At 48.3% G+C, this 22,099-nt stretch overlaps 1 protein-coding gene across 7 annotated transcripts; it reads left to right on the top strand.

Annotated features, from left to right (window-relative positions):
- Window positions 1-2,659: 2,659 nt before the first annotated feature.
- On the top strand, window positions 2,660-21,144 carry LOC103743725 (zinc finger protein 157-like). 7 transcript variants are annotated; one of them, XM_029569329.1, is made up of 7 exons: window positions 4,001-4,285; window positions 4,373-4,499; window positions 9,974-10,031; window positions 10,150-10,309; window positions 12,264-12,390; window positions 12,759-12,854; window positions 18,640-21,144. In XM_029569329.1, exons 3-7 carry the CDS (start codon window positions 10,021-10,023, stop codon window positions 20,187-20,189), a joined length of 1,944 nt encoding a protein of 647 aa, XP_029425189.1. In that variant the 5' UTR covers window positions 4,001-4,285; window positions 4,373-4,499; window positions 9,974-10,020; the 3' UTR covers window positions 20,190-21,144. The 7 variants fall into 7 exon arrangements, with proteins under 7 accessions (XP_029425191.1, XP_029425192.1, XP_008843409.1 ...); XM_008845187.2 differs by lacking the exons at window positions 4,001-4,285; window positions 4,373-4,499 and adding an exon at window positions 2,684-2,807 and having other exon boundaries at window positions 18,643-21,144; XM_008845186.2 differs by lacking the exons at window positions 4,001-4,285; window positions 4,373-4,499 and adding an exon at window positions 2,689-2,807.
- The last annotated feature ends 955 nt before the right edge of the window (window positions 21,145-22,099 follow it).

The following is a 22,099-nucleotide window of genomic DNA, read 5'->3' as shown; positions in this document are numbered from 1 at the left end:
CAGAGGACCTGGGTTCGATTCCCAGCACCCACATGATGGCCAAGAACCATCCATAACTCCAGTTCAAGGGGATCCAACGCCTTCTTCTGACCTCTGAGGACATTGCACTATGGGTGCACTTACATACATGCAGGCAATACACTCATACACATAAAATAAAAATGAATAAAATATCTTTAAAAAAAAAGAAAGAACCCAAACTGGAACAAAGTCCTAGGGTCTGGTTTCACAAGACCAAGAAGTCCCATCGGAAGCCAGGGAATGAGAAGCCAGTGAGCACAGATGTTCCCCACCCACATGCAGTCAGCGTTCTCAAGACCCCTGGAAAGAAAACACTTCCACTTCCCATAGAGCTGTTTTGGGCCACAATCAGAAAAGAGGAAAACCCCTCAGCTCCTGTCCTCTGATCAGGCACCATTTCTGGAGTGGGGTCTCCTGTAGCTGGGATTAGATAGCATAGATTCTGGATTAGATAGTACAGATGGAGAAGTGGGGGAGGCTGAGGAAGTCACAACTTTATGTGAACCACGCTGAGCCAGCTGGAAGATGAGACTGTAGGAGCCCTGATGGAAGAGTGATGGACAGACAGATGAGCTGAGAGGCAAGGTTATTCCAGCCCTCTACACTGGATCAAAGCCAGAGACCAGGGACTGATGACCAGAAGGAAAAGGAAGGTCAGTAGTCTCTCCATACTGCTTTTATGTCCTAGCAGGTCAGACCGTGGAGAAAAATACAAGCATTGAGCAAAAAGGGTCAGACAATGTGTAATGGATTAGTGTGGGGAAAAGTTGTAGAGACTCAGATCTGCTGGTGGATGACGAAATGATTGAAGGCAAAGGACCAAACTCAGGTGCAGAAAGGGAAGTTTAATTCTGAGTGGCTCTTTGAAGGGAAAACACAAGCCCATCCACTATCATTCTTCCTGTCCCAAGGCCATGTTCTGCCCTGGACTGGGAGGTGGTGTTCCACCAATGTCCAAACATCCTCTTGTTCTCGAGAGACAGCTGGCCTCTGTCTCTGATCCACCTTCTGCAGAACTGAGCTCCATCAAAAAGTAAAGTGTGATTTAATAAGAAGAAAGTCACCAGGTTTGTAGGGTGGGGTGTGGTTTCGTGAGCGTGGTTTAGACAGGCTAACCTGAAGTGAAAATTGAATTCAGACTTCCAGGGCACCTTCTGAAGCGCCTGATTTGGCTCAAGCCCACTGGGCAGGATGAGGAAGAGACATGCAGTTTTACTTCCCGATTGGCTCTTGTGTTTCATCAGCTCCCAGAGGCAAGGGCTCCGAGTGTCTGATGGGGTGCCTGTGCCTTGGTGGCTGCTGGGTAAATGTGAACTGTGCGAGGCTTGTCGAGTGCAGAGGCAAAGAAATGGAAGAGATTCTGGAAGAGCAAAGTTGTGACTGAGGTGCAATAAATAAATGGACCTGTCTGTCCAAGGATGATGATCTGCTGAGGAGATGCAGACACACAGGAGCAGAAAATAATTTTGCATAAAATTAATATTTAGTTTTCTTAAATTTCGGCATGTGGGAATAGATGACTAAGCCTTTTTTTTTTTTTGTTTTGTTTTGTTTTGTTTTTGTCTTTTTGAGACAAGGTCTCCCTGTAGCCCCAGCAGGCTGGCCTCCAACTCACAAAGATACACCTGTCTCGGGATAATATGCCTAGCATATTTTCACTGTTTAACTGGCCTCTTCCCCAGTTCTTTTCTCCTCCCTGTTCTACAACTTGTGTGTATGCAACATTAAAAACAAAAAACTCGCCGGGTGTGGTGGTGCATGCCTTTAATCCCAGCACTCGGGAGGCAGAAGCAGGCGGATCTCTGTGAGTTCGAGATCAGCCTGGTCTACATAGTGAGTTCCAGGACAGCTGGGGTTACAGGGAGACCCTGTCTCCAAAGACAACAAACAAACAAACAAACAAAAACACAGAAAAACAAACAAACAAAAACCCAAAAAACTCATGAGAATAGTTTTTTGGTCTTTTTGAGCCAGGGTCTCCCTGTAGCCCTAGCCGGCCTGGATTCGCTATGGAGACCAAGCTGGCTTCGAACTCACAGAGATCCGCCTGCTTCTGCCTCCCGAGTGCTGGGATTAAAGGCGTGTGCTACCACACCCGGCGAATAGGTTTTTAAAAAATGTTTATTTTTATTTTATGTGTATGAGTGTAATTCCTGCATGTATGAAAGCGCACCCTGTCATGCAATGCCCACGGAGGTCAGAAGAGGGCATCGGATCCCCTGAACTGGAGTTGTAGCCACCATATGCATGGTGGGAATTGAACCCTAGTCCTCTGCGAGAGCAGCCACTGCTGTGACCCCCTGAGCATCTCTCCAGCCAATAGCCTTAAACTGTGACTAAGGATCGCCCCACGCCTCCCTTTGGGTGTGGGGAAGTAAAGGACTCGACGCGGCCTCGTGCATCGTACCACGGGCGCCGCCATCACGGTGTCCAAGTCTCGCCAGCTCCGCCATGATAACTACTGGCAAGCGGTAGCTTCACGAGCGACCCTGCGCCCGCGATCCATCGACTTCCGCCGGAAGAGAGGACTGAGCTAAAGTTCATTTTAACCCGAAAAGGACTCGAAGGCCATTTCCGCCTAGACCATCACGTGGTTTGATGTTGTTATCGTTACCAGGACGCCGCGGGAATTTGGATTCTGAACACTGGGGATATTCCCCGTGCGTGACCGGAAGTCCCAGCGAGCCACGGCGTGCCGTGTGCAGAGCTGTCGGAGGAGCTGAGGAGGGAGGGAAGGGAGAGGCGAGCCCCGGCGTGCCGTGTGCAGAGGCGCTGAGCAGGGTGAGGTGAGCGGTGCAGGGAGGATGCTGGGAGGTGATGGGTTTGTGCAGAGTGATGGACTGACTCGGGTCCAGACGGGATGTGGGCTGCTGCGCGGTCCCCTGTGGACGTGGTCCTCTGAGCACCGAGGACAGCACTGGGGACCCTGGGAGGACTTCCCGTGGGTGCTGCGGGAGTCCGTGCTGGGTGGAGCTGGAGCTGCGGGTGGAGGACTTGGAGGGTGGGTGGGGATGGGGAGGAGTCAGGACAGCAGGTTGCTGAGGATGGAGCCCGCAGTCCTGGGGAGAGGGTGCTTGGACGCAGCATCCTCGGTCTCAGAACTGAGTTATCAGCCTGTGTCGGGACTGATGGAAAGGGGGGGGGGAGATGCATGTGGGCTGCACAGCTCAGGGCCGGGGCATGTCTTCCTGCGGGTTCTGGGGACTACGGCTTCTGGCCAGTATCCCTCTCATTCCCCCCTCCCATTTTAATTTTTCCCATAGGGAACAGGTGCTGGGAAAGACAATTGTAACCTAATCCCTATGTGTAGTTTATAGGGGTGTTGGGTCCTTTGCAGATGTGTGGGTGGGGCAGTGCTGGCCTTAGTACTTGAGACCCTCTAGATGTGGTCAAGCGCCCATCCACGATCAGCATTTGAGGGGGACAGTGCTGACAACAGGTTCAGGGACAAAAGCCCCAGCAGGTCAGGGTTGTCTAATGTGCCCACTGAAGAGATTAGGAGATTGAGGGAAGCCCGGAAGGGGTGCTTCACGTGGCCAGGTTGGCAGCTGGTGATGGACCCAGTGACCCCAGGTCTGGCTTTGGAGAACTGACGTCCCAGGGCTCAGGAAGGGGGGCAGGAGGAGCAGGACTGATAGCCAGACCCTCCCCACCCTGTCTTTCTCAGCTCAGGGCCTCCATGGTGTTCCTTAAATGGTTAATCCGATGACTGTCCGTTACAGATCCGGGGGTGGGGTGGGGAAACCATCTGTTGCCTGTGCGATGTTTTGTTTCTGCCCCAAGGTGCAGCCTTACTCTCATGGCTGCCCTCCTCTGTGAGGTGGCCATCCTGACTGCAGGTGGAGGGGGGTCCTTTGCTTGGTGCCTTCAGTCTGGAAGGGGGATGTAGAAGTTAGGTAGGCAGAGTCCGGCAGAGTCTAAGGGAAGGAGATGGTCCACCATGTTGTTTTAGCAGAAGGAGCCATGGGTGTGACTGTTTTGGTTTGGTTTGGTTTGGTTTTTTTAATTGTTGTTTTTGAGACCAGGTATACTTACGTAGCCCTGGTTGGCTAGAAACTCAGCTTTACAGACCAGGCTGACCTCAAATTTGGCAACAGTACTCCTGCATCTGGCTCCTGAATGCTGGGATTTACAGCGTGCATCAAGTAAATGGAAGCACTCAGAAAATAAAAACCACACCCATATCAAAGATTCAACATGGCTGATGGACTAATTAGAAATTTCCTGATTGTGGAGAACCACAGTGTTGCAGGTCCTGGGCCAGGTGGGCTTAGGCAGCTCTTATTCCTCTTTATAGCCATTCATCGCCAATCCCTGTGTTTGAGCTAATGTCCAATCTTTTGACTATTAGGTCAGTCCTTTTAGAATGCACAGCTTCTGCCCACCCAAAGGCTAAGCGTGTCATAAGACAGCATCTGAGACTTACAGCAAAGGTTCCCTGGTCTGCTGTACCCAACCAACCTGATGTTTCTACCGAGGTATTTTAAAAGTGCCCTGTTGTCTGACTTTCTTTTGTTCTGTTACTATAAAAACTTCACGAAACTGTTACTATATTGGAATGTGATATTTGGGGTACACTGAATCTGTGTTCCTGGTTCATAGCACTCGTTCTCACCCCTCATTGCATCTCACCATGTAACTGGCTAGCCTGGCACTCACTGTGTAGACTCAGTTGACTTTGAACTCACTGAGATCCACCTGCCTCTGCCTCTTGAGCTGGGAGCAGAGGCGTGTGCCAGTCAGGAGTAAACAATCTCTGTTTCCTCTGAGGTGAGAGTTGTTTGTGCGTCCATAGATGCCAGGCCCAGCTTCTAAGTGCCTGTTTCAATGCCCCTCCATTTGGACCCCTATGTTGGGGGTTATTTGGGGTTTATTGTATGACTTTTCCTGGGGAGATGTGGTCAAATGTCTGTCTATTCACCCTAGATGGGGACGTGAGGACAGAACAAAGCAACACTCACCACAGAAGCAGGGCGTTCGCTGGGCTTCCGTACCTGAGTTTGGGTGAAGGGTTACCTACTGGAGCATGGCTTACTTGATGGCAAACTACATTACCAGAAAGCCCACCCAGCCTGGTGACAGCCCAGGAAAGCTCATCCCTGGAGCCCCCACCCTCCTTAAGTAGCTTGACAGGTCAGAGCCCCCACATCCCAGCAGCCTTTGTGGGTTTCAGGGGCTTTCTGAGACTTATGAGGTGTTTGCTTAATAAGAGTTGTTTGTCTTAGTAAGGCTCCCTCAAGGATGGGGTGTTTGAGGAGGTGTATTGGGGTGTGTAGCCGTAGATAAGAATGGCATGTTTCAGTTTGAAAGAAATTGCTTGACAACAGAAATGTGGAGACCAATAGATTACACTCCAGGAAACATTTCATGGTAGACGTGATTTCAGGAGCCTGAGGCTGCCTCCGAGGCCGACTGTAGTTTGGTGGTCATGTGATCCACTTTAAAGATTTTTATTGACCTCTTTTTATTTTATGTGTATGAGTGTTTTGCCTGCGTGTATCTAAGTGCACCCGTGTGTTCTAAAATACCTACAGAGGCCAGAAGAGGGCATCAGATCCCCTAGAACTGGAGTTACAGGTGGTTGTTAACCACCATGTGGGTGCTGGGAACCGAACCCAGGTCCTCTGCAAGAGCAGCCAATGCTCTTAACCACTGAGCCATCTCTCCAGCCCCCTGTGATCCACTTTTGGAGATCACTGAGTCACTAGTGTCAGTGACTGTAACAGGAAGACTCATAGGGAAGACGTGTACAGTCTGCTGGTCAGGGCAGCTTGTACATATGATCCCGATACTCAAGAGGCTGATTCAAGAGGATCACAGTGAGGTCAAGGCCATCCTGGGGTACGTAGTGAGTTTGGGGTCAGCTTGTGCTGTAGTGTGACACCCAGACTCACAAAAAGGAAGGAAGGGTAGGCTTACGGAATGGAAGTCAGATGGGTTCCTGTCTGCTGGTTTTCCGGTGATTGGATCTGTGAATACACGTGATGTATTGGAAGGTAATAGGCAGGAAAGACACACGGTGTCAAGAGATTCTGAGCAGATCTTGAGAATTACCAGCTGCTTTAGGGAGCTGGCAGGAAACAGAAAACTAGGGGCTCCCATCAGACGGTCTGATGTAGATAAGATGGGACAAACCTTCATACCACCCTGTCGCTAGGCAGCTGCCCAGCAAAACCGGCATCCATGGCTTCGACGATGAAGAGCATTCCAGGGACAGCCAGTATGAAGCAGTGTTGAAGGTTTAATAAGAGACATGTTTAGACCTTAAACCCAAGGTGAATAGAGAGATGCTCAGGGAAAGAGTAAGGCGTGTTCATGCCTGGATGTGGGCTTTGAAAGGGAGGAGTCTGGCTAAGAGCCATTTCCAGTAGATATAGATAGCTCAGCCATTAAGAGTACATACTGCTCTTGCAGTGGACCAGGGTTCAGTTTCCAGCACCCAAATCTGGTGGCTCACAATTGCCTGTAACTGCAGATCCCTCTTCTAGCCACTCACAGCGTGCATTCACACAGATACACACATACACATACACCTATTGTGTACAGAAGATTTTGGTGCCTGTCAAGTTATATCTCTTAAGGCTGCTAAAAACTACTCCCTGCCCCCTCTCTATACTTTGGCCAGTCTCATCTGTGTTCATCGCCCTCTGTTTCATGAGGAAGCTTCGCTGTATGAGAGTTGACAGATGCGTTAGTGTTCTCTCTACCCCTTGTTCTACTATGTTCTGTGAGCCTTAGGTGTAGAGGTTCCATTGTTGGTGTGTCACTTCGGGCTCAGCATCTCTCAGACGCTTAATCTCTGTGTGGCCAGCAGCAGAACGCTGTACTAGTCCCATCTGCTGCAAAAGAAGCTTTTTGGATGAGTGGTGACTGGTATAGGTATCTGTAAATACAGGGATCCATGTTTAGCACATCATAAGAAATTACATTTGTCTAGGGGCATGACAGATGTAGGGATTTTTCTAGGAATCTATAACCTCTCCAGTCACATGTATTTTCTGGCTATTTTTACAGTGCCACCCATGAGTTCTCTCCATTGAGTGGGCTTTAAGTCTAGTTGGATTGCTGTTGATTACCCCCAAGATAAAAGTGCCACGACTGCACTGATACAGTTTGCTGTACTGGTCTTTGCTATGGTTATTAAGCCTTAAAGCTGGAGTTGGACCATTGATTGATTTTTCTCCCTTAGCAGCTCACATAGTGTCCTCCATAACTATGAGAGCTAGTCTTCAGGGAGGAGGCTTCCAGGTCAGTTCCAGCTCCATTGCTCCACATCCTGTGTCTGAAGCATGTCCTGTCTTCAGCAAGAGGGTCTAACCTCCAAGTTCTGGGGGGCAATCAAGGGCTGTGGTGATAGCCTGTGTACTTTTGGGTGTCTCTTGACTGCCCTGACCAGCCACTCGAAGAGAGATTTCTCCCGTATGGCACTGTACACATGCACTGATGTTCAGATATTGTATGTATATTTTAAAAATGTGTGTGTTTTATTTTATGTGTATGAGTGTTTTGCCTGCCTGTGTTGTGCAGTGTCTGAGGAGGAAGAAGAGGGTGTTGGATCCCCTGGTACTGGAGTTAAAAACAGTTGTTAGCCACCATGTGGGTGCTGGGAATTGAATCTGGGTCCTCTGGACGAGCAGTCAGTACTCTTAACTGCTGAGCTGTCTCTCCAGCCCTGTATGTGTAATTTTCAGTAGCTTTTGAACTAAGACATTTCCCTCTGGCTTTTCACACCACATGAGCATCGTTTTTCTGTCATACCCTCTGCCTGTCTGTCCTGTCCTCTTCCCTCCCCAGCTAAAGCATCCCCACTTTTCCCATTTTCCCTTTGAAATACCTGTCTCCTGTGATCCCCGTCTCTGAGCTCCTTCTTCCCATACCCCATGGTTCCTTGTATAACCCTCCTTCTCCCCTCCCCTTTAAATGCCCCCATTTTCCCCATTTCCTCCTTGGTAACATCTGCATCGTGCTCTCCCTGTCTCTTGGGCTCCTTCTTCCCCTGTATCCCAGTTCCTTTCTGTTTCCTGACTCCCGTGGTTACATCAGGATATGTACTCACATCTAAGGATTTGGAGCTAAGACCCACAAATGAGAGAGAACATACATCGCTTGTTTTTCTGAGTCTGTTACTTCACTTGGTAAAACAGTTTCTGGTTCCATCCTTTTACCTGCAAATTTCATGATTCCGTCTTACTTTACCACTGGTTAAGAGCACTGGCTGCTCTTGCAGAGGACCTGGGTTCGATTCCCAGCACCCACATGGTGGCTAACAACCATCCATAATTCCAGTTCCAGGGATCCAACGCCTTCTTCTGACCTCCTCGGGCATTGTACAACATGGATGCACTTAAACACATGCAGGCAGTACACTTATACACATAAAATTAAAATAATAAAATATAGGGGAAAAAAGTAGTTTACAACAAGGTTAAAAGCTGAAAGAATTTTCTTTTGTACCCCGTTGTAAGGTGGATTTATGAGGTGTGTTGTTTATATTTAGGAAAGAAGACAGGGCCAGAGACTTAGGATCTCATTTGGGTCCTAACTAAGTCCAGTCTATTTACTGTCCTTGACCTCTTTGAATGAGATGCCTTTAAGAATATACCTTGTAGCTGTGTTAATCCCAGCCCTTGGGAGGCAAAGGCAGGTGGATCTCTGTGAGTTCAAGGCCAGCCTGGTCTACATAGTGAGTTCCAGGCCAGCTGGGGCTACAGGGAAACCCTGTCTCAATGACAGAAAACAAAATAAAACAAGAATATACCATGTGTATCCAGGCATGGTGGCATATGCCTTTAATCCCAGAATTTAGGAGGCTGAGGCAGGCAGATCTCTGTGAATTTGAGGCCAGCCTGGTCTAGATAAATAAACGTAATTTATGGTCTGTCACTGACAAATGCCTTTGGAAAACACACACTGTCTCCTTGGGCTATTTGGGCTTGATTGGCGGCATATAAAGTTTCTCAACACAAATAGCAGACAAGATCCCAGGACCAGGACGCAGGGCCCCTTTCCTCTCCAGGCTTTGCTTCCTAAGTACTATAATTTTCTTACATTTACCCTACCTCAAGATAGCAGGAACCGTGTGTCATTTTGTATGAGCAGAAGTGAGCCCCATCCCCTGTACTTCAGCTTGGTGACCTTGAGTCAGATCGTGAAACCATGCACAGCCTTTTGTGCCTCTTAGAAACCAGAGACATTGATGCCTAGGACAGATGCTTGAAAGGGTCATGTGAAGATCCAGTACGAATTTAGCAGACAGCTATAAGAATGAAACATTAGGACCCAGCTGCTGCTCGGGCCAGGGTCGCTCTCCGCTCTCACAGACACCCACGGGCGCCTACACAGACACTGTGAGCCCCTAGCTAAACCTCTCCCTGGTAGGGAGTTTACACCAAAGGGTGTGGGTGTTGGTGGCCTGCTCCTCATCCCCTTCCCCGCCACCTGCCTGGGAACCAGAGAGCCTGGCTGCAAGGCGGTGCTGTGGAACCTCCCCCATCCTCAGAGCTCTGAGAGCAGGGTCCTCTCTTCTCTGTCCCGCCAAGCTCTGTCTCTGGTGTTGGGGCCTGGACCCCTCCTTGGAGCCCCCACATGCTGTTGCCTCTCGGTCTGTTTGTTAGCTTTTCTAGTAAACTCCTTCCTCCGCAGTAGCCTGTCTCACTCTCTCTTGAATCACTGCCCTCTAAACCCAGCAGTGACTAGCTTGCTGGCTTTCCCTTGTTTTGTTTGTTTTTACCTACCAGACAGGTGCTGAGGGCTTGGAGAACCTCAGCGGGTGTCGGGTTCCCAGGGCCTGTGAACAACAGCTGTGTCCTCACTCGGGACATGTCACCGTGCTAAACACCTCCTCTCACAGCTAACAGATGGGAGAGCTGCGATGCAGTCTTCCTTCTGTCTAGTCCAAGCTCAGGGTCTTGTTTTGTTTTGTTTCCTCTTTTGTTTCCGGAACCTTCCTAAGAACAAAAACTGGGCTTCCTTGGGCTTTGTCGACGTGGTGATTCCGTAATGACATCCAGGTAGGACCTTCGAAACCTCATGGGCAAAGTTTGGACGAGTGACCCGGGGCATTGACTTTCCAGGGCTTTCTGCTGTCTTCTCTGACCCTTGGGTCAGGCCAAGTCTTTCGTCCTGCAGATTTCCCTCGACAGCTGGGCTTCCCGGAACCCTCCCTTCCAGTCCTGAGGGAATCAGGGACGGACCAAGTGTCGAAGCCCCAGAGGACCCGCCTGCTGCCATGAATTCCTGCCGGAAGGCCCAGAGACCGGGAGCTGCAGAGCGACACGGGTCCTGTGAGGTGAGGAGAGGTGCCCCGAGTTCCGTTTCCCGAGTGCAGACACGGCAAGCTGCAGGATCTGGGCTCCCGCTCCCGAGATGGCCTTGATCTCCTGGGGAGAGTGGACCAGAGGGGGCCCAACATTCGACATCTTCTGTCTTTCCCCGACTGTTCATGGTGCTGCTGCTGGGGTTAGGGCTATCTGTCTGTCACGTGACTTCCTGGAACGTCTTACTTATTTTTTTAAACTTTATGTGTATGAATGTAGTTTTTTTGCATGAATATAAGTGCACCCGTGTCATGCAGTGCCCATGAAGACCAGAAGACGGCATCAGATCCCCTGGAACTGGAGTTAGGAATGGTTGCTAGCTGGCATGTGGGTGCTGGGATTTGAACCTGGGTCGTCTGCAAGAGCAGCAGTGCTCTTAACCACTGAGCCACCTCCACCCCACGGAGTCTTCTATTCAACACAGAGAGGGTTTTGACAGACTGAAGAAACAATGTTTCCAAGTCTGCCTTTGTGAACCAAAAAGGTCATTTTGGCTTGATTACTGGGTGAGAAGTAAATTCCAGGCACCTAGTGGCTAACATAGGCAGCTGCTGTACTGACAGCCCCTCACCCCCAGCCTCCTGCCCCGCATGGTTGACAAGTCACGAATATTGTGTCACCCAAAAGTCCCCTTTCCTCTGCCGTCGTTTCCAGCTTGCACGTTGCTGTGCCCTGAAGGAGCAGGCTTCCCCCACCCTCCTTCCTGTGGAAGGGAATCTGTTAATCCCAAGGTAACAGTTATACTCCGAGCTCCACATACACACAGTCCATGGCCCTGAGCCCACGATCCTTTGACCTTCTGTCCCAATTCGTGGCTGCACTGGCTCCTCAAAGCCGACTGTGTTGAAATAATAATTTGGATGTACAGGACTAAATTAGATAAGAGTATTATATTGATTCCATCTGTTTCTTACTAATGTGGCTGCTAGAAATTTTTAGATAATTTGTGACTCCCACTGTAACTCTGCTGGAGAGCTGTGTTATAGAGGCTTAATCCAAGTCCAATTGGATTTTAATTTTTTTGCCAGAATACTTAATAGTATGGTGGCATGTCCTGCCAGGTGCATATCACGTCTGGCCACCTGTCTCCTGTGATGTTGAATTTGGTCACTGGGTGCAGGTGTGGTCATCCCAGTCCTGCTTCGAGGAGACCCCAGTGGTCTTTCCCCTATGGCTTAGGGGCTCTTGGAGAGGAGGCAAAGTGCTGCCACAGTACCAAAGTGCTGTCCTTAGGCTCCACTGTCATTCAGTCCTGCGTAATGCAGGTCTTTCCTCCATCTGCTCTTCAGAGTGGGTCCAGTAGAAAAGACAGGTTTTTAAATTAGAAAAACTCCAAATTTGAGCATGTAAGTCACAGTCCATCACTCAGTAGTGAAGGACCCACACCCTTTGTGCTGTCAGACCTGTCCAACTCCTTGGGCCTGGATGCCATCACAGGGCCATCTCTTCCAGAAAGTGACGCTCTCCACTTTTCTCCACATCCCGCTGCTGATGTCTCACTTCCTGTTAAGCCGCTCTACCCTGAGAAGTATGATAGCCACTCCCTAATTTGCGTTGTGCGTTATTCTAAGGTGTTCCTCTTCACCCCATGCTTGTACAAGTCTCTGGATTAGAAGCTCATGTTGAACTCCAGGGACCCAGAGGAGCTACAGACAGGCGTGATGTTGCTTAGTAACTGCCAGGCTGCTTAACCTTGGATAGAGAAGCAAAGAGAATCCATTTCTGGCTTCCCCGGGGAGAATAAAGACGTAGTATACAATGCACAGCAGGTGTTTTTATAAACTGCCTTTGTGCCTGAACACAGATGTGAAATAGGGACTTTGTGGGAAGCTGAACAGTGCACCCTGGAGGGAAAACATCACTGAAAACTCATCTCTGTGTGTTGTACTTGTCAGTGTTATTCACAGTGAAGCTGGTATTTTACAGAGATGGGTGTCCTTTGACGACGTGACTGTGGACTTCACCCAGGACGAGTGGCAGGAACTGGACCCTGCCCAGAGATGCCTGTACCAGGATGTGATGCTGGAGATCTACAGCCACCTCTTGTCAGTGGGTGAGTGCAGCTGGCTGGGGACGGAGGAGGGGCCCTGTTTCCCATGGTGGAATATCGGAACTAGTCCATGACTTTTTTTTTTTTTGGTCTTTTTGAGACAGGGTCTCCCTGTAGCCCCAGCTGTCCTGGAACTCACTATGTAGACCAGGCTGGCCTCAAACTCTGGGATTAAAGGCGTGCGCCACCACGCCCGGCGTCCATGACTTTTTATTTTGTCCTGATGCGTTCCTTCTTTGGGGCACTTCCAAGTACTACTTTGTGTCCAGTAGATAATGTTGACTTCTACAGTTAGCCAAAGCAAAAGTTCATTGGATGTCCTCTGACACACAAGAAGCTGCACACAAATCTGGTTTTCTTCCAATTCACAGGGTGTCCCAGGCCACAGATCATCTTCAATATGGCGAAAGTAAAGGAGACACCCGTGGCAGAGGCCACAGTCCCACATCAGAGGTGTCAGTGTGAAGGTGAGTGAGGTTACTAGTGCAGGCAGATCGTCAGGGGCGTCAGCCTGCTTACCCGCCCCTCAGAGGTGGGCACCTAGACTAGCCCCTACTCCTAGTTTTCACAGTAAACATTATGTTATGACTGTGCAGTTGGGGACAGGGTAAGTTCTCAAAGGTGGATTCTGGGTAATAGAGGCCTCATCATGTAGATAAGTATGTCAGAGTTGACTGTCTCAATCACATCCAACAGTCTGTACAGATTCACAGTTAATGTGCAAATTGTACATGGATTTGTGTTTGCACTTCTTGTTCATCACCAGTTGACGGTACCAACTTGGTTAACGTGTTGCCCATGCAGTGGGTAAATGAGCTGTTTCCTTATTCTGAGATGCCTTTTTTTAAGATTTATTTTTCATTTATGTGTATATCTGCGTGTGAGTGTGTGCATGTGAGTGCCGGTGTCCACAGAGACCAGAGGGGATGTCAGGTCCCCCGGAGCTGGTGTTACAGTCAGTTGTGAGCTACAGATGTAGGTCTGAGAACTGAACCCAGGTTCTCTATAAGAGCAGCAAGCACCCTAACTGCCGAGCCATCTCTCAAGCCCCCTCTGAGACACTTTTTTATAATTACTTAGAGCATCTCATTCTATTTATCTGACTGGCTTTTCTATGTGAATATTGGCTTTTGTATGTTTTCTCATTTTGAGCCCCATAGTTTTCTGGGTCCCACCACACCCCATTTATTCGTCCCTGCATTCAATGATGTTCTTTCCCGTGGTGGACCATGACACCCCCAGATAATGCTTTCGTAGTACATTTATTTATGTTGTGAGGGTGTGGGTGCACCTAAGCCTGTGGAGGTCACAGGACAATGTGTGGGAGTCGCCTCTCTATCCTTGATGTAGATTTTGGGTTGTCAGGCTTGGGGACAAGTATCTTACCTGCTGAGCCATCTCATGGGCCCAGGTGGCGCGGGCTCCTTCTCTCTGCTCTTACTAAAAATATTTTATTGATTGTTTTTATGTGTACGAGTGTGTTGCCTGCATGTGTGAGTGTCATGCATTGTCCACAGAAGAGGTCAGAAAAGGGCATTGGATCCCCCTGGAACTGGAGTTATGGATGGTTGTTAGCCGCCATGTGGGTGCTGGGGATCGAACCCGGGTCCTCTGCAAGAGCAGCTGGTGCTGTAACTGCTGAGCCAGCTCCAGCCTGCTCTCTCTGCTTGTGACTGTAGATATGAAATGAGCAGTTGCTTAATCTCCTGCCACTGGTTTCCCCCAGATGATGGACCGTACTAGAATTGTAAGCCACAGCTGCCCCTTTCACCCGAGTTGCTTTCCATCAAGGTGTTTTGTCTCAGTGCTGGGACATTAGGGCATTGTCGTGTTTGTGTTGTGGTGGTTTCTGCAGTGGTACCTGCAGTCTCCATATATACTATATGTCTGCTGCCATATTTAGCAGAAATGGCTCCTTTCCCTATTTTGGGGATCATCCTTGTTCATGTTAGAAAGTCTTTTGAGGGGCTGGGGAGATGGCTCAGTTGTTACGAGCACCAGCTGCTCTTGCAGAGGACCTGGGTTCAGTTCCCAGCAGTCAGTTCACAGCACCTGACAGTAGTTCTAGGAACTCAATGCTCTTCTGACCTCCACACACGACATGGGTGCATCTGCCTATATGCAGGCAATATACTCATACACACACAAAAATAAAGTTTAAAAAAATATTTAATGTGTGTGAGTGTTATGCCTGCATGTATGTAAGTGTACCCGTGTTGAGCAATCCCCATGGAGGCCAGAGGAGAACGTCAGATCCCCTGGAACTGGAGTTATGGACAGTTGTTAGTCAATATGTGGGTGCTGGGAATTTGAACCCAGGTCCTCTGCAAGAGTAGCCAGTACTCTTAACTTCTGAGCTGTCTCTTTAGACCCTAAAGAAAGTCTTTTGATATAAGAAATTTTGGTTTCTTGGCTCATCTCTATTTGTCCTTAAATTTATTACGTTGTAGTTCCTACTCATTTGTATTTGCCAATCTACAGTTTATATGACTGTTTCTTTTTTTTGGGGGGGGCAGGGGCTCTTTTTTTGAGACAGGGTCTCCCTGTAGCAGGAGCTGGCCTGGAACTCGTTATGTAGACCAGGCTGGCTTTGAACTCACTGAGATCCACCTGCCTCTGCCTCCCAAGTGCTGGAACTAAAGGTATATGCCACTGCTCCCTGCACAGGACTTTTTTTTAATTCCACTGAGATCAGTACAAATGAATTCTGTATTTCTTTACTTGTTTTGTAGGTAATGAGATGTAGATTTCACTTGGGAATTCAGTTAGTAGTCTACTGACAAATTTTCTTACACCTAGCATTTCTCTTTTCTTCTCGTTTTGACAGATTTTGAGGTGAACATGCTGTTACTTTTGTATCATTAGGATTTGCCAGGACTTTTTAGTGGCCTAGTCATCATGGACATATATTTCCAACTTAAAAGTGTCCCTGAGTAGTTTACCACTCATGACTTGAACAGTGCACTGTTTTTATAATCCTGGCAAGTGTCTACTGTGTAGGAGATCCCCATTTCCTATGATCTGTCCATCCATTTGTCTTCTCCCTTCCGTTATTTGTTACGTTCAAGTGAAGCCATGTAGATAAGCAGTTTCAGCAAATAAAAAATCATGTGGATTGGATTTCCAAAGATAAGCAGAAGATACTATTTTACCTTATTTTGTAGAGAGATTTTCAATATCTGCTGAAGTAAATTGAAAGGAACAGGGACTGTAATGGACTGTGGGAAGGAGGGCATGCAATGGGTAAAGTATCCTTCGTGCCTTTGACCTGCCTGTTTAACGGATGTCTACTTAAAGTATAACTATCAACATGGGATATACAAGTCCCAGCTTTTGACATCCACATGAAACACTGTCACCCTAGATGAGAGGTGACATTGGAGTTAATTTTCATGGCACATTGAGTGGCTACTTCATGAACCAGTTTTGTACTGTAACAAGAGATCAAACCAAGGAAGCTGAGTTGGGCTAGAGAATGTGAGTAAGTGATAGGAGTCAGGGGTAAGTAGACAATTTTATGTCAGCATTGGTGAGCTGTATTGGAAATATGGAGAAGCTGTTCAGCATGGTTCTGACAGGTTGCATTGAAATTTTTTGGTGATATCCTAAATAGCATGTCGATTTTTATAATCTTCAGGAGGTGGAAAGTTTAAAATGTCAGATGGATACCGAGGGACAGACAGTGCAGTTTCAAGACTAAACAGACAGTGGTATGTAAGGTTTTCTATTCAGTAGTATAAATTTGTTATTCCAGTACGAGGGGGTCAGGATGCGAGAGCAATAGGCGGCCCCTAGGTCTTCCCAATCAGCCAGCCAAGCCAAAATGGTGTGCTTTAGGTTCAGTGAGAGACCCTGTCTCAAAGAAATAAGGCTGGGGCTGGCAGGATTGCTCGGTGGGTAGCGTGCTTGCTGTGCAGTTTAAAAACCAGAGTTTGGGCTCCGAGCACCCACATAAAAGCCAAGCGTGGCATCATGCACCTGTATCCCCAGTAGTGATGGCAGGATAGAGACAGTTTGTTTGAAATGGTGAGCTCCAGATTCATCGAGACTGCGTGTGAAAACTAAGGTGGGCAATAGTGGGGGACACCCCAAGTGGACCTGAGCACAGGTGTACACAGACCCCATGGGAAGGCACTCAGAGTCAACCTCTGGCCTCCCTATGCACACACATAGGCGATCACACCTATCCACATGAACGTGAACCACACACCCATACACACAAATAAAAAGAACCGAACTTTGGCAGGACTTGGCCAGTTCATAAAGTGCTTGCTTCACAAGCAGGAAGACGTGAGGCCAATCCCAGCACTTTTCATAAAACAGCTGAAGGCTGTGTCACACTCCTGAGATCCAAGTCCTAGGCTGGCTGTGACGAGGATGCCGAGGCTTTCTGGCATCCAGTCTAACTGAACTAGTGAACTCCAGATTCAGTGAGACACCTTGTCTCAAAAATACGATTGAAAGCAATTGCGGAAGACACCTGTTTTCAACTTGTAGGCTCCACATGCATGTGCACACATGTGCACACACACAAGTTGTTGTGTGACACCATTCCTGGGGCGACATGAACAAACCATCTACTCACCCTAAAAAGGGACCAACAAGAGACCAAGGTACAATTACCACTCAAATCCAACCAGGTGAACACTGAGCTTTATTGGGGTTACATAGAGGAAAACGGGTGAGGGGTCACAAGAGCAGCAACGATTCACAGACAGAGGCATCACCAAAGCCCACCCATGCAGCGTGGGTGACGGCTCACAAAAGCAGGCAACCTTGAGCACCGTACAGCCTGCAGGCAGCTCTGCAGGTTGGAGAATCCTGTCCAGGCAGCTCAGCTGGTCTCTGCTTGTTCCAGAGGCTATGCTGGTCTGAGCCTCTTCTAGGCTGCTCAAACTGGTCTCACAGGGTCTGTCTGCAGTCCTTAGGCCTTATATCTGCTTGGGGAGGGAGGGGCCTAGTGAACCTGGTCAATCTCAGACCCTTCCTGAAGCTATTGAGTTGTTTACTTCCTGAACTTAACAAGCTTCCCTGCAGGACAGAATGTTTCACCTCCCCTGGAAACATCCTGTTCTTTACCTCTCTTTAGAACCTACCCCCTGTTGTGTGCCCAGCTTCCCCCCAAGATGGAAGGCTTCATCTCAGAGGACTTGCTACACTGCAAAACACATATAAAAACAATCAATCAACAAATAAATATAGATAGATGAATAAATAAAAATAGAAGATAGATAGATGATAGATAGATAGATAGATAGATAGATAGATAGATAGATGAAAGAATACACAGAATAGGTGACTCAGCAGTTAAGACTGTACCCTGCTCTTCCAGAGGTACATTGAATGCCAGTGTCCCTGTCAGACATCTCAAAACTGCCTGCAACTCCAGCTCCAGGGGATTCTGTGCCCTCTTCTGGCCTCTACAGGCTGCACTCATGTGCACATAACCACACACACGCATTTAATTTTTAGAAAACATATAAATAAGCCAGGCATGGTGGTGCACGCCTTTAATCCCAGCACTCGGGAGGCAGAGGCAGGTGGATCTCTGTGAGTTCAAGGCCAGCCTCGTCTACATAGTGAGTTCCAGGACAGCTGGGACTACAGGAAGACCCTGTCTCAAAAAGACAATAAATAAAAATAAAAAAACATATAAATAAGAAACAAAATTTTGAGGGTGTAGATGTATAGCTTGGGGGGAGTGCTTGCTTCCTGTGGGTGAAGTCTGCAATGAATCCCCAAAACCAGAGGAGAAAGAAAAAGAAAAGTGTAACAAAAACAACCCAGTAAGAAAATGGGCGAAGGATGTGAATGCACATCTCTCTGGAACCGAGAAAGCCCAGGTCCCTAGCTTCGGACCTTGGCTGTCCACCGAGTGCCTGCACAGCCTTGTCCCCTGCCCCCTGCTGAGCCTTCTACCCTAGGTCTCACCTAAGTTGAGCTGCTTGTCGAAGACTAAACCAAACCTTCCCTGCATTAAACAGTCTTGGCCACTGACCGAAGCATTCTGTGCGGCCCTGTTCCTGAGTAGTAAGACGGGGAGCGTATGTGTGGGTGGGTGTAAGGACTGAGCTGTATCCGCCTTAGATGGACGCTGTGGACCTGAGTGTTTCTCATGCCGTAAGGACGGCGTTAGTATTTCCACACTGTGTCCATCAGCAGTATCACCACTACCTGACTCGGGTCTGTGTTCACATTCTGCTCCCCTCCACCTGCTATCGTACCCATTCCTTTACCTCTTTCTCATCTCAGCAGGGGACCGGGAGATTGACACACCTCAGCAAATGGCTGTGAACACTTCATTTCCAAACGATTTATCAGGAGAAATGACACAACGAGAGTCATGTTCCATACCAGAACTGCAGACTGCTGACCCCACGAAGAAAGACCAGCAAAGCCAGATCCCACCCTTGAGTCCTGGTGTTTTCCTTAACCAGAAAACACAGAGCACAGACAGTGAAGAGACTGGGGAGTCCATTCCGTTGGGACCTCTGGTTTCCACACAAGAGGGACCTCAAAGATGTTGCTCAGCAAATAGTGAGAAGCCTAACCTTGAAACAAATGGTGATGATCAAAGGGGTGCCACCCGGCAGGGTGACGGCATTGTGGGGTTCCAGCAGCTCTTCCCACAAGGCTCCTCGAATACTGCACATACAGTTCCTCATCAAGGAGAGGAATCGTACAGTGATGCTCAGTTTGGAAAAGTTCTCTGTCCTAAGCCACCACTCACAGAGCATGAAATTAATTGTCTGGACAATCCAGTTGAATATACCGGATACAGAAAGGTCGTCACCGGTAGTTCCGCTTTCTCTCAACAGCAGATGACTAGCACTACAGAGATACCTTTTATCTGTCACACATGTGGGAAGACCTTCCTCCACAGTTCTGAGTCAACGTCCCCTCCAGGAATTCCTACAGGAGACACGCCTTATGAATGTCCTGACTGTAGGAAATCACATGGGAGTACATCCAACCTGCGGGTGCACCGTGAAATCCACACCAGCGAGAAGCCTTACGAGTGCCACATCTGTGGGAAATCATTCAGCTATACATCCCACCTAAAGGTGCACATTCGAACACACACAGGTGAGAAACCTTATGTGTGTTCTGACTGTGGGAAGGCCTTCAGCCAAAAGTCAGTCCTCACCACGCATCAGAGAATTCACACTGGGGAGAAACCGTACACATGTAGTTACTGTGGGAAAATGTTTGTTTATGCATCGGATCTGAAGAAGCATCGTCGATTTCACACAGGGGAGAAGCCTTACGAATGCCCTGACTGTGGGAAACTGTTCAGTAACAAATCCCACCTGCCCGTGCATCATCGAATCCACACCAATGAGAGACCTTACAAGTGCTGTGACTGTGGGAAATCATTCAGAAGAAAATCTCACCTTAAGGTGCATCTTCGAATTCACACAGGTGAGAGACCTTATGTGTGTTCGGAATGTGGGAAGGCCTTCAGCCACAATTCAGTCCTCAGCACTCACCAGAGAATTCACACAGGGGAGAAGCCTTACACGTGCAGTGACTGTGGGAAAGCCATGTCTTCTAAAGCCCAACTGATAGAGCATCAGAGAGTTCACACCGGTGAGAAACCATATGTGTGCACGGCCTGTGGGAAGGCCTTCAGTGGCAGGTCTTCTTTACATACACACCGCAGAACTCACAGTAGTCAGAGACCTTTCGTCTGTCTCAAATGTGGGAAAGGCTTCTTGCGCAAGTCACGATTGTTATCCCATCAGCAAATTCACAGTGCTGAGGAGCCTGTGGTAAGTTGTTCCATCACACACGCCACCTGAAGGTGCATCATCAAGTTGCAGCGGAGAGTTAGTTACCAGTATGTGGCTGTGGGAGAATTTTCAGCAGCCTAAGGTTCATCATCTAGTTCATACTAGCCAGAGACCTTACATGTATTCTGAGTGCAAGAAGTCCTTCAAAAACAAATCAGAGTCAGAGTTCAATAGAGCGGGCACTTGTACCAGACTCTGCACTTGCAGATACTGTGATTGTATAAAAGACTTTCCCATAAAGTCAGTCCCTCATCCATATTCCTAACTGGAATATTCTTGAGTTATTGTTGAAAGGATATTTTATAAGAGACCTGATTATAGCTTATTCATAGCTCTGAATAATATAGCTATGCATTACCATTTAAAAATAGAAATTGTTATACCTGAGGGAAATCAGTGAAACCGGTGAAAAGGACAAGGACCCTGCTCACTCTCGCTCTCGCTCTCTCTCCCTCCCTCCCTCTGTCTCCCCCTCGCCCTCCTTCCCTCCCTCCCTCCCTCCCCTCTCTATGCACATGCTCACCTATGGATGCACATGTATGTGCATGTGCACACGTATTATAGGAACTCTTCCCCTGAGGAGACAGATATTTACCCCTCCCAAGTAGTATTCCACCAGAGTCCACCTTGGGAATCAGTGAGCTTAGAGCATGAGTGAGGGGTCAGTTGGGGAGCATGGCTGACCCCAAAGTAGCCATGCCACCGAAGAGTCTCATCCCAGCTTGGATTACCCCTTCAGTTAATCTCTCATAGTCCATACACTTTAGCACCTCCCAAGATCATGAGTCTATGTGTAGTTGAGACAGGATCACATTCCTTTGACAGGGAATGGTTAGGATAACAGATGAGGGGCTGGAGAGATGCTCAGCAGTTAGAGCACTGGCTGCTCTTGCAGAGGACCCGGGTTCTGTTCCCAGCAACCACATGGCAGCTAACAACTGTCCAAAACTCCAGTGCCAGGGAAACCAACCCCTCTTCTGAACTCTGCAGGCATTGCATGACACAGGTGCACTTACATACACACAGGCAATACGCTCATATACATTAAAATTAAAATAATGAAATATTAAAGCTTACCAAAAAAAAATGTCAGATGAGGGACTGGCGACCCCGCCCCACCCCTTCCTGTAAGGGAGCATCAGCAGCCCACAGGCTCAGGCTTGAGGGTCTCTTACAGGTGATCACAGCCACTCTGATGAAGCTGATGGCTGTTATGCTTGGAGGATGTACGTGAAATGGGGGTGACAAATTATGATTGCTATAAATGGACCAGGCATTTTGTGAGCTCTAAAGTCAACTGAAGAGTCTAGATAATCAGGAAAGGGGTCCCTAAGAAATGAAAATCAGGGCCTGGAGAGATGCTCAGCAGTTAGAGCACTGGCTGCTCTTGCAGAGGACCCGGGTTCTGTTCCCAGCAACCACATGGCAGCTAACAACTGTCCAAAACTCCAGTGCCAGGGAAACCAACCCCTCTTCTGAACTCTGCAGGCATTGCATGACACAGGTGCACTTACATACACACAGGCAATACGCTCATATACATTAAAATTAAAATAATGAAATATTAAAGCTTACCAAAAAAAAATGTCAGATGAGGGACTGGCGACCCCGCCCCACCCCTTCCTGTAAGGGAGCATCAGCAGCCCACAGGCTCAGGCTTGAGGGTCTCTTACAGGTGATCACAGCCACTCTGATGAAGCTGATGGCTGTTATGCTTGGAGGATGTACGTGTGTGCAAGTACATCTGTATGTCAGAGCAACCTCAGGTGTCTACGCATAGGTCTTCCCTCATTTGATTTAAAAAAGAAATGAGTAATGGTTTGAGATCAGCCTCTCTAAGATCCGTAGCCACCAGACTTGGAAGGTGTGTGGGAAGTCATAGCAATGGTTTCCCTTTGTGGTAGGGTACTGATATTTCT

The sequence above is a fragment of the Nannospalax galili genome, unplaced genomic scaffold (genome assembly GCF_000622305.1).
Source record: "Nannospalax galili isolate Female #2095 unplaced genomic scaffold, S.galili_v1.0 scaffold960, whole genome shotgun sequence".
In the NCBI taxonomy this organism is placed as follows: Eukaryota; Metazoa; Chordata; class Mammalia; order Rodentia; family Spalacidae; genus Nannospalax; species Nannospalax galili.
This window is presented reverse-complemented; position numbering and strand designations above follow the sequence as displayed.